Here is a 12,427-nt window from a genome sequence, read left to right as displayed (position 1 = left end):
ACATCTCACTTTGATATTGCAATTGGCTCCTAAAAGCGTTTCTACTGGTCTTTCCTCCACACAGCTGTCCCAAAAGCCCTTTCTCAAATGCAGATCACCTCCACATTTACAGCCATTCATTGGGTTCCCATAGTTTTTCAGTTGGAATTTTAAATTCCTAATCGAATGCACAAGGGCTTTCACAAGCTGGATACCTGCCTTGATTTTTAGCTTTATCTTCCTCTACTTCCCCCCAAAATTTTTAGGATTTTTGCCTCGGAATCTTCACACATGCTGCTTCCACCTTGACCTTCCCATCCTTCATAGAGCTGACTACTTTGAAATTTGGTGTCCCCAAATTTCACATGTTGGAAACTTTGTCTTCAAACACATATGTTATGGTATTTGGAATTGGGGCCTTTGGGAGATGATTGGGTCCTGAAGATTCTGCTCTCATGAATGAGTCCATTAATGGATTAATGGGTTATTGAAGGAGTAACTTCGTTATAAAATTGAGCTCTCTCTGGCATTCTGGCCATGTGATATCCTCCTCCTTTTTTGATGAAGCAAGAAAACTCTCAGCAGAGTCTGGTGTCAGGACCATTGTGATATTTAGTCAGTTTCCCCAAAAGAGGGCAGTGAGTCAGATTAGAAATATTAAAGGTATAAGAAATTTAAGAAATAAGGACATGCTAATACGTGAAACTGCAGGATCCGATGGGGACCAACTCTGATGGAGACTGGATCTAACGACAAAATGGAGTGTGTGCACTTTTTTTAAAATGGGTAGGAACACCAATGGGATTCAGTGTGCAGAACTTCCTGAGGAAAACAGGAAGAAGATGGCAAAGGCAACTTGGCTGAGGCTGAGCAGGTTACCCCCATCTCCTCTACTCTGGGCTGCTGCGTTTGAACCTAGGGTTGTCTGAGCCAATGCACAGGGTGTCCGCATTATCTGAGCAGTCAGATTGGTGGAATTTTACCAAGAATTCATGGAAATGCAACCCACTGCCTTGAGATAGCTCAAAATTCATTCAGGCCCCCAACAGTCTGGTACCATGCCCTTGGACTTCTCAGTTCCTACATCCATAAGCCAAATCAATCTGTATTCTTTATAAATTATCTGGTTTCAGGTATTCTATTGTAATTTAAAACAGACTATGACACAACTATTTATTAGTTTATTATTTCAAATTCCAGTTCAAGAATTACTTTCTGTAGAAGTCTTCCGTATACAGGGGCAATATAGCACAATAATTAAGAACACAGACCTGAAATCAAACAGACAGTTCTCAAATATTTACTCTCTCACTTCTTAGCTGTGGATCATGGAAAAGTCACTTAACCTCTATGCTTTAGTTTCCTTACAATGAAATGATTATACCAGATTGCCCACTCATAGGAATGTAGGGAAGATTGTTAGTATGTGGGTAATTGTAAAAATAGTGCCTAAGTACTTAGGACTTAGAAATGTTAGCTATTGTAAATTACCTAATTTTAAATGCTAATCTCTGTCATTTGCACAATATATATAATCATCACATTATAATAAACCCATTGATTTATTTGACTTCCTCCTTTGTAACTTTTTAATGCTGGGAGGCTGTGGGATTACTGCGTATTGAATCTTGGGGCAATTAACCACTGAACCACATCCCCAGAACTTTTTTATATTTTATTTAGAGAGAGGGTCTTGCTGAGTTGCTTAGGGCCTTACTAAGTTAATGAGGCTTGCTTTGAACTCAGGAACCTCCTGTTTCAGCTTCCTGAGCCACTGGGATTATGCCCAGCCCTCCTTTGTAACTCTTTTTCTTAAAATTTCTTTTTATTTGTTCTAATTAGTTATATATGACAGTAAAATGCACTTTGATACATCATACATAGATGGAGTATAATTTCTCATTTCTCTGGTTGTACATGATGTAGAATCCCACTGGTTATATAGCTATATGTGTACACATTCAACATCTTTAGCAACTAGAGAAATGAAAATCAGAACTACTCTAAGATTTCATCTCACCCCAGTCAGAATGGCAATTATCAAAAATACAAACAACAATAAATGTGGGGGGAAAGGTACACATATATATTGCTGGTGGGAATTCAAATTGATGCAACTGTTATGGAAAGTAGTGTGGAAATTCCTCCACCATCTGTCCCAGTTATCCCACACCTCAATTTATACCCAAAGGACTTTAAATCAGCATATTACAAGTGATGCAGCCACATCAATGTTAATAGCAGCTCAACTCAAAATAGAACCAACCTAGGTGCCCTTCAACAGATGAATGGATTAAAAAAAATGTGGTATACTTTAGATTAGGTAGAGGGGAGTGAGGGAGAGGAGGGGATATGGGAGTAGGAAGGATAGTAGAATGAATCAGGTATTATTAGCCTTTGTAACTCTTAAGGCAGAAACTATATCCTTCTACTTTGATAGTGTCTAGGAAGCAGTCAAAAAATGAATGGAAGAGTGAATAAGTGATGCAAGTTCTGGCCAACTAGACACATTTCTTTTTGACACATTCAGCTACATTTAGATTTAGGAATGTGGAGGAAACTCCTACCCTCCTGTGATCAAATTAAAAGATAATCCTTTTCCAAATGTAATTAGCCAATTAGATCAATATAAAAACTAAACTCAAAAAAGAAATAAACCTTTAACCCACAACACTTTTGATTATTCTTACTGCCTATTTGTGTAAAAAAAAAAAAAAGTGGTAAGATTCTCTTAGTCTAATTTCATTATTATTTATGATGAATGTAAGAAAGGATCTTGAAGTTAAAGGAAAATTAGGTAAATTTGTGGCCAGAGTGGACTTTAAATGTTCCATTGGAAATTTTTTTTTACCTTACAACAATTTTATATTATTTTCTTGGACTTGAAGCTGTTTATTTAAGAATCACAAATTCTCTTGAAGATGAGTGGAAAGAATTAAAGTTTATTGAGCAATTGCTGCATGTCAGGTATTGTTATGAATAGCACTAATAATCTTTACAAAATTGAGTCAAATATTGTATTAGGGTTTCCCAGCAAAAATTGAACTGGGGAAGAGAGATTTATTATGAATATTTGGCTTGCATGATTGTGATGCCAAGAAATTCCCATATCTGTACTCTCTGGAAACCTAGAGAGGCCCATGGTATAGTTCCAGTTTAGTTCTAACACTCAGAGAATGAGAAGAACTGAAGGTCCCAGTTCTAGTCCAAGTCTAAGGCCTAAGAACTGGAAGACTGATGGCATAGTCCTAGCCTGAGAGTATGAGAAGGCCAATGTCCCAGCTCAAGCAGATTGGCAAAAAGAATTCTCCCTTCCTCTATTTTTTGTTCTGTTTAGACCTTCAACAGATTAAAAGATATCCACTCACAAGGGTTAGGGAAATCTGATTTATTCAATCTAATAATTCAAATGCTAGTATCTTCCAAACAAACCCTTAAAAGATACCCAGAAATTATGTTTAACCATATATTTGAGCATCTAATGACATAATAAGTTGACATATAAAATTAACCATCAAAAATGTTATCCCCATTTTAAGTTGGGGAATCTGAGACTCAGGGTATTAAGTAACTTGCCAAATATCACATGGATGGCAAGTGTTGGTGCTGGGTTCAAACACAGATCTACACCAAGGGCACTAGTTCCCCTCTGATAAACCAGTGTTCCTTGGTTATGGCAATGTCACTCCCCATAGGACATTTGGCAATGCCTGTAGACAGTTTTGGCTGTCATAACTAGGGAGGGCTGGCGGACTGACACTGACATCTAGTGGGTTGAGGCCAGGAATGCTGCTAAACATACTACAATGCATAGGATGGATCTCCACAACAAAGAATATTCCAGTCCCAAATGTTATTAAAGTATACACTAAGCTGAATTGTTTCAGATTTGTATAGTTTTTACAAATAGAACAATAATATACTGACCTATAAGTAACTAAACTTCCATAAATTTAATAAATACTTGTGGAATGAATGATGAATGCTAAATTTTGGAATAGAGGGAAAAAAACCCTTCATTTTTTCAGTGATTGTTTACAATTAGCATTTACTAAAGAATAAAATATTTTAAGTGATCGTCAATAATAAAGATATAAGTAGATCTTACATATTTGCTGTGAAAATTAAAGTCTCTATATAAAATATTTTATTTTTGATACAAAAATCATAGAATGTATTTTTTTGTGTGTGTGCTTCATCTTTTTATTATTCTTTATTTATTGGTCCTACCAACGTGACTCTTTACCCAGGCCCGCTGTTCCTATGCGTGCTGGCTTTGTAGATATTCGTGTCACATGTCTGTGTCCAGAGAGTTTCAATTAATTTCTCCTTCCTATTCCTTTTCCATGCTCTGCCTCATTTTCTCAGAAATTGAAGGCATTTGCATATTATTGTTTGTTTGTTTGGGTCTGTGTAAAGGTTCCTTGGCAGGAAGACATGCATATGACTTTAAAATAAATACCAACATTCTGACACTAAGGTAATGCACAGAAAAAATACAGTACTTAGACATCATTGCAAATAAATACCCCATACAGATGAAGTTATCTCAAATGTAACAATATTTCTTATGAATCAACACTGTAACAGAAGGTAAAAATAGGAGTCCCAACAACTAGGAATAAGAAATGCTCATTCCAGGAAACAGAATTCTTTGATTCTTGCAATTTATATTATTATAATTTGTCCCTTTTTTTGGAGGATGGAGGACAGCTTCTCTTCCTCCAATAGTACCAATCTGACCACACCCGTGAACCTCACTCAGCAAACAGAACAGGATGCAGACCTGGTTTGCTAAGGAGCTTTAATGAGTTCTGTTTCCTGAAATTAACAGTGATTAGTTACACCAAGCAAGAGAAGATATAATGTCTTGTTCTCACATTTGCAAAGAATACTATGGCTAACGTCCGCCACTCACATGCCGACTACGCCGGCTCTCTCAACGCCCTCAGCTCTTCACAAACGTGGTGTTCGTACAGCTTGCTTAGCTTGTCCCATAAAGTCCATTTGGTTCCCAAAACACACTCAAAGTTTTGTAGTTTTGTTTTCTAAGCCCCTGAATTTGCAAGTAAAGAATCACTGACTAACAGAATTTTGTACAATCACTGTTTTCTCTCCCTCAATGAAGATGCCCAGGTACAGGTGTGAGGTGAGTGCCGCTCCCACCTGTTGGTCCACACTGGCCTTCAACATTCCCAATTAGCTCTTCACTGCACATTGTAGAGAATCAACTTCGCTGGGACACCTCCCTTAACTGATGAAGGCACTACTGGCAATGATTACTAACAAAAAGGCGTTGAAATAGAACACCCAAAAAATCGACAACTGTAGAATTTTCTAAGTGTACCACAATTTGGCACAACAACCAGAGTAACAAAACAATTCCAATTTGGAATTTCACTGGTACAGTTGTATAAAATTCTGTTAATCAGTCATGCTTCACAATGTCCTAAAACCCAGACAATTCTGGAATTTGTAGGTGATACTACTCATTCAATAATTTATCTTTTTTTTCAAGTGCCTATTACTGTTTTAACCAGAGCAAAGGTCAAGTTTTCTTCTTGTTACATTGAACTATTCCTAAGAATAATAATAATACAATATGAAAAACCCCAGAATCGAAATACCCTGGATTTCTTAATGAACATGGCGTTTAAAATCTGTAATTTCAAACATGAGCCATAACGCCTGGGCGTCCTCATTGCCAGTGCCGGCACCTTCTGAGAGTTCCACTCTCTCCTCCCGGGAAGGATCATGGGAGAAACAGAAGGGAAGAAGGATGAGGCGGACTATAAGCGCCTGCAGACCTTCCCTCTGGTCAGGCACTCGGACATGCCAGAGGAGATGCGAGTGGAAACCATGGAGCTGTGTGTCACAGCCTGTGAGAAATTCTCCAACAACAATGAGAGCGCCGCCAAGATGGTCAAAGAGACCATGGACAAGAAGTTCGGCTCCTCCTGGCACGTGGTGATCGGCGAGGGCTTCGGGTTTGAGATCACTCACGAGGTGAAGAACCTCCTCTACCTGTACTTCGGGGGCACGCTGGCAGTGTGTGTCTGGAAGTGCTCCTGACACTCTGTCCCCTGCAGGGCTTTGTCCTGCCCCTGCTCTGGGATGGGGAGCAGCTCCAGGCAGGTCCTGGCTTTTCCAAGGAGTTTGGGGTCTTTTATTTTTGTCCTTGTGTACCAGTGTCTTGAGCCACGCCAGTGTGTGAATTTGCTGACGTCGCCACTCCCGGCTCTCAGCCCTCCCCCTGGGTCCCAAGCTACGGGTGGGGCTGAGGCAGCCCTCTCCCTTAGGGAGGGTGGGAGTGACGGTGGCAGGGTAGGGAGTGGGTTTCTTCTGAGGACACGCCATCCTACCTTTCTCCAGGGTGGCTGTCCCCTGGCATCCCTGGAGCCCGCTGCCTTCCATCCCTGTGCTGCTGGGAAATGCCCACTGTCCTTGTCATTAGTGTCCATATGAAAGTGGCCCCAAGAAGGAGCCTGTCCTCTCAAGGGACACGGGCAGCTTCTTGTCCTCTGGGGAAGTGGTGATCACCCCCTCAAAGAAGCCCCTTCCCAGCTGGACCCCAGGTGCACAAGCCACCACATCCCACTTGGCTGAGGACCAAGCAGTCCTCCCATCCTCCCTTCCCCGCCCCAGGCTGCATGACCCTTGTATGCTGCCTCCACCAACCGCGCAGTCGCAGTCGAGAGCAGGGCACTCGAGGTGTCACTGAGCCTCGGGTGAGACGCCTGGGCCAGGAGTGCTCTCACCGCAAGGCCACTTCAGCAGGGAACCTGGCCTGCAGTGGCTTTCATCAGGGACCGCATGCTGATTTGTACTTTGTATCTCTGCTGGGTTTTCTATATTCTTTCTGAGTGTGGGGAGAAGGGTTTAGTAGAAGGGACGAATCATATTTTTCACAGTGGTCTTATTTATATGAATGTTTTGGTTTTTACAATTAAAATGACCAAAAACTGAAAAGAAAAAAAAATGTCCTCATAGAATGTATTTTAGGTTTAACAATTTAAAGCTAAAAGATAGCAGCATTTAGGAGCTCATGAAATTCATAGATTTTCAATTTTAGAGTTCTAAAATATTAGAGCAAAGGATCATCTAGGCTGCCTCTTCACAGTTCATCACAATAGAAAGCTATGTCTAAAAAAGGATAAGTAAACTGTCTAAGATTCTTGGCCAGTTAGGGACAGTGCCAGAGCCAGAGTCCAGTTCTCCTGTAAAGGAAAATTAAAGTAAAATAAAATAAGAACAAATTTTCAGAGGGACAAAACTGGTAAAAAAAAACTGTAATTATTCGGCTTTTCAGACATACTATTCCACAAAGACAATAATCTCCTCCAAATACAAAAGACAATATCAAACTCAGTGTTTGCTAAGATTATCTTTTAATCTTTCTGAAGGAAACTTTTTCTCATCACTGAAATTATCTTCTTGGTTCACAGGTCCAGAAGCATGAAGACTCTGCTGTTTTTCATATACATCTTGGGAACTGCAGCTGCAATTCCGGTAAATTTCCTTTCTTCTGTCATTACATCTCTCCCTCCTGACATTTAATTCAGAAACCTACTATTTAAAAGGAAATATTCTTATATAGTGGCTTGAAGTTCTGGTTTTTATTTCAGTTATATTCTTTCTTATGCAAACCGTAAATGCATAACTAAAAATCAAGATAAGGTGCTTTTCAAAAATATTTTTTCAGGTCTATCTGGTTTTATAAGATACAATAAATACAGCTGAAAGTGTTGACAGTCCTTTTATTAACCATAGAATATGGCCAAATACCAAAAGGACAGGAAAAAAATTCCCTATGGATCTCATCATATTGGTATGAGATATCTATGAATTTAACTTGGAGCGCATATATATATCCATATCGCCAGCATTTTCTTCAAGATAGAACACATGCTAGATGAGAAATCCTAACAGTCTTGAGATAAAAACAGGAACCAATGGGAACAGAAGCACTGTGGTGATCATAAATGGGTTCTTATCTCATTTTGAGGCACTGTCCAAACAAGTACGCTGAAAGTGAATAGGACTAGAGCATTCTCTAAGTCATGATGAGATATACTGGCTTCAGCATTCACAAGCAATCAAGGGGCCATACACAAATCAGACCATTTCAGACCAGGTCAGGAATCTCAAAACAACCCAAAAGTTCAAAAAAACATAATCATTTATATGATCATTTTAGATGCTCTACAAATGATCCATAGCATCTTTAATTTATATCATGTTTTCTTTTTTATCAATGAACAATGTGATTTCTCTATTGTCCCTTCCCTCCCTTCCTCTCTAGATTTAAAGTTCTGTCCTTGCTTTTCAGATAACTGGTGGCTGCTTCAGGTTAATAGCTGTGTCAGCAAAAACAAGCTACATGCCACCCACCCAGATCAAGCAGTCCAAAGAAAACAGAATTTCTGACCACCACTAAGAATCGTGCTTAAATAGTAGGGAGCTACTCCAGCTGGAATTACATAATGTACTTTAAAACTGCAAAACTGGGACAAATTAATAAAGAAAGGAGATCCCAGAGAGTCATTGTTTTCTCCTGAAAATGTGTTTTGCCTTTGCAAGAACTGTGGCATTGTAAATAGGCATTAAAAACTGTCTTTGAACCAAATGTTTGAATGACATGTCTGCCTAAAGACACATGCCAGATGTTTCTTTTCCAGGGTAATTTGTTTTATGCAGACCCAGGTAAATATCAAAAAGCTAAATATTTTTTCATAATATTGACCTATTAAAAATCTTGTATCATTTTTCTTACCTGCACGAATTCTCCAGAGAAGTGAACTATGAGTGGTTGGGATATTCCAAATGCACTTTCAGAGGGCATGTTAAATATAGATATGGGCCTAATAATATAATAGACTTTTAATTACCAGACATTTCTGAAAGAAAATGAGCTGCCACGGTTTTTATGCATTTCTTCCTGCTAGGGGAAGGTATGATCATATGAAAGAGGAGGTAAGCACTGAGGGAGAAAAGCCATCCACTAAAAAAAACTAAAATCTCCCCCATCTGTTGTTTTCCATGAAGGCCCTTGTTAACAACTCTTCAAAATAGCCACCTTTCTTTCTCCTTGCTCTCACAATTGTTTTTTTGTTTTGTTTTTGTTTTGTTTTTTTTAATCTGTTAATTGCTGGGGAGTGAACCCAGGGCCTTATGCACACTGGGCAAGCACTACTCTACAAAGCTGCTTTTCCGGCCCTTCCTTTCTCCTGTTTTTTTTTTTTGTTTTGTTTTGTTTTGTTTTTTTGCAGGGGGTGGGGGGGGGGTGCCAGGGATTGAACTCAAGGGAACTTGACTACTGAGCCACACCCCCAGCCCTATTTTGTATTTTCTTTAGAGACAGGGTCCCACTGAGTTGCTTAGCGCCTCATCATTGCTGAGGCTGGCTTTGAACTTGTGATCCTCCTGCCTCAGCCTCCTGAGCTGCTGCGATTCCAGGCATGTGCCACTGAGTCCGGCTTTTCCCCTTTCTTTATGACTTCTTTCAAAACTTTTTTGAAGACTACTAATCCTCTTAGTTGAAAAAAGGACAAGAAGCAAAAGAACAAACCAAATCTAAAATACATTTATACCTCACGGGTTGTTTTACAGTACACAGCACTACTGGACCTACTCGTGGAGTAAAACTGAGTCAATCCAAATAGTCTGAGTTTTATCCTTACATCTGGATATAGCTGCTAGGTATCCACAGCATCTTTATTACAAAAATCTATGGCAAATACCTGCCTCAGATATTTGAACAGTTCATATTATCACCACCATATGATGTTATAATTAGGAATTTTAACTTGGGTAGCTCCTCAAAATTTGCAAAATAGTTTATATAAACAACTTTTACTTGATATTTATGCCCACTTCACTTTGAGATTGCAGGGTAGGGTTAGCAACTCCTAAAACCACAGGTGGGAAGTAAGTGGCAGAGTTAAGACTTGAAGGAAAGATTCTCATCATCCAAGTCCAGTTGTTTAACTTCCCATCATACCTCACTGCCTAGCTCTCCATCTTAGTCCCCAGTCTTTCTAGAAACAGACACAGCTGTCTCTGTCATGAAAATGTTCCATAGCTGCCTTTCTCTATTAGGCTGAGTGCCCTGCTTCACATAATCCTTGAATTAGTTCTAGATTAAATTTTTTTATTTAAAAACTTCCTAATGGATATTAAGGCCAACAGTGTTAAAAACTTGATAAATAGTAAAAAGTTTTATAATTTTTTCTATTAATTATCAGTGAATCCTTAAATGTTAAGGAAATGTACAATACTATATCTTATGGCCAGTTTTATTGACTTCAACTTTATACAAAACAATACTTTTCAAAATTATTAAGCACTAATGCATTGTAAAAATTTTAAAACAAAATAATTTCCAAAATCAAAGGTAATCATTATTGAATTATCAAATCATTATATAATTATTTAAGGTTTTTGTTTATTTGATTGATTTTTGCCTAGTTTCTTTGCACGTAACTTTTTTTCAGGTGGGAATTTTGTTTTCACTTAACATTATTCTGGGCATTTGCTTGTGTTCTCAAATATTTTACAAAATACCATTTAGCTGATGCGCTGAATGAGGAAAACTGCTACTAATAATGATGATAACTAAAGAGCAGCAGAAAAGTTTTAAATTGGCACCTAGAGATGAATGACACAAACAAGCTCTTAATTTTTTCAGACAAATGCAAGGTTTTTATCTGATCATTCCAAACCAACTGAAACATCAATAATACAAGACAATACTACAATTCCCAGTGCAAAGGTTGAAGCTGAAGAAAATGAAAAGGAAGCTGCAGTATCCAGAGAAAACCTTCCCAACCATAAGGTAAAAATAGCAGTGTTATATTAATATAATTGTTTATTTCTCCAAAGGATGACTCAGTATTAAACCATGGTCAAAGAGATTACATTATTCATGTCCTCAGTTTAATTTCTTTTCATATAATGATCATATCAACTTCCTCCAATCACTAGATGATATGAAGATTAATGAGTTTTACTCCTTGGGCTAACACTCTATATAATTGTTTCACTTTACAAAATTCAAGTTCAGGTTGAATCTGTGGCCCATAGAATGTGAAGAACATCATTAATACATTTACATGAAATATGTGAAGTAAAAGAAGGATGAAATTAAAGGTTAGCTTAGGAATTGTAAATAAGATAGCTTGTTTCAAAAATAAACATTAAAATTTTTCTTTTAAGGATGAAAAATCTTCAATATTAAAGTCAGAAGAGGAAAACCAGGAACAGTCAGCAGAACAGGACAAAGCTTACAGCCAAGAGCTAGGACTGAAGGATGAGGAGGATAGCGATGGTGACTTAAGTGTGAATTTGGAGTATTCACCAACTGATGGTAGCTTGGATCTAAGAGAAGATATAAGTGGGCCTCAAGAGAAAAAACTCCCTGAGAGCACTGATTTTCCTCCTCCTGATTCTGTGGATTCTAACCAACAAGAAAACATCACAGAGGGAGAGGAAAACCAAGAACAACCCACAAATTATCCACATGATCATTTGAACAAGAATGATACACACAGCCAAAACCTAAGGGATCAGAGAAAGCAAGAGCAGGATCCTAATACTCCCAATGAAGATGAGGAAGAGGGAAAAGAGCCAGGGGAAATTGGTAGCCCCAGTGATAACCAAGAATGGGAGAAAGAATTTCCTAAGGAGAATTTTAACAGTAAGCAAGAAGAAGACAGTAAGAAATCTGGTGATATTTTGGAAGAGTCCAATCAACCAACTCAAATAAGCAAAATGCAGGATGAACTTGAGCAGAATAACCAAGAACAAGAAGAGGATAACTCCAATGCAGAAGCAGAAGAGGACAACGTATCAAACATAAATAAGCACATTCAAGATACTGAATGGCAGAGCCAAGAAGGAAAAATGGGCCCTGAAGCTACTGGCAAGCACGAGGACATGGATAAAAAGACTGTTTCTGAGGCTTTGCTCATGGAACCTACTGATGATAGAAACATCATGCCCAGAAGTCATGGGGCTGATGATGCCAGTCATGATGGACCCAGGCAAAGTGCAACTGATGTCGATTTCACCCCAAGCCAGGACTTTCTAGAGGCTGAAAGAGCTCAGTCCATTTCCTACCATCTCAAATATGAGGAGCAAAAAGAAAGAACACACGAGAATGAACATGAAGATACCAGTGAGCATGGAGACTACCAAGGGGTGAGACTATTTACAATAATTCTTGTCCATTAGTTATCAATAAAGAGCCATGGCCTTTCTTTGTGATTTCACAATCTCCTGTATTTCTATCAGTACATTATTAAAATAAATTATAAGTTGAGCATCCCTTATCTGAAATGATTGGGATCCTAAGTGTTTCGGATTTCTTTTTATTATTTCAGAATATGTGCATATACATAATTTAAATCCTAGAGATGAAACCCATGTCTCAAACTAATTTTTGTTTCAT

General features: G+C 38.4%; 1 protein-coding gene and 1 pseudogene across 2 annotated transcripts in view; both read left to right on the top strand.

Annotated features, from left to right (window-relative positions):
• Nucleotides 1–12,427, top strand: part of Sparcl1 (SPARC like 1) — a 41,118-nt gene that overhangs the window by 15,344 nt on the left and 13,347 nt on the right. For both annotated transcript variants that reach the window (XM_076865354.2, XM_076865355.2), the window contains 3 exons: nt 7,425–7,488; nt 10,667–10,813; nt 11,194–12,177. In XM_076865354.2, the coding sequence (XP_076721469.1) occupies nt 7,435–7,488; nt 10,667–10,813; nt 11,194–12,177 (1,185 nt within the window). In that variant the 5' untranslated portion in view covers nt 7,425–7,434. The remainder of the gene's footprint in view (nt 1–7,424; nt 7,489–10,666; nt 10,814–11,193; nt 12,178–12,427) is intronic.
• Nucleotides 5,707–7,093, top strand: LOC143406542 (dynein axonemal light chain 4 pseudogene; annotated as a pseudogene).

Source organism: Callospermophilus lateralis, chromosome 8 (assembly GCF_048772815.1).
Source record: "Callospermophilus lateralis isolate mCalLat2 chromosome 8, mCalLat2.hap1, whole genome shotgun sequence".
Classification (NCBI taxonomy): domain Eukaryota; kingdom Metazoa; phylum Chordata; class Mammalia; order Rodentia; family Sciuridae; genus Callospermophilus; species Callospermophilus lateralis.
The sequence above is the reverse complement of the archived record's forward strand: the minus strand, read 5'-3'. Positions and strand labels throughout refer to the sequence as shown.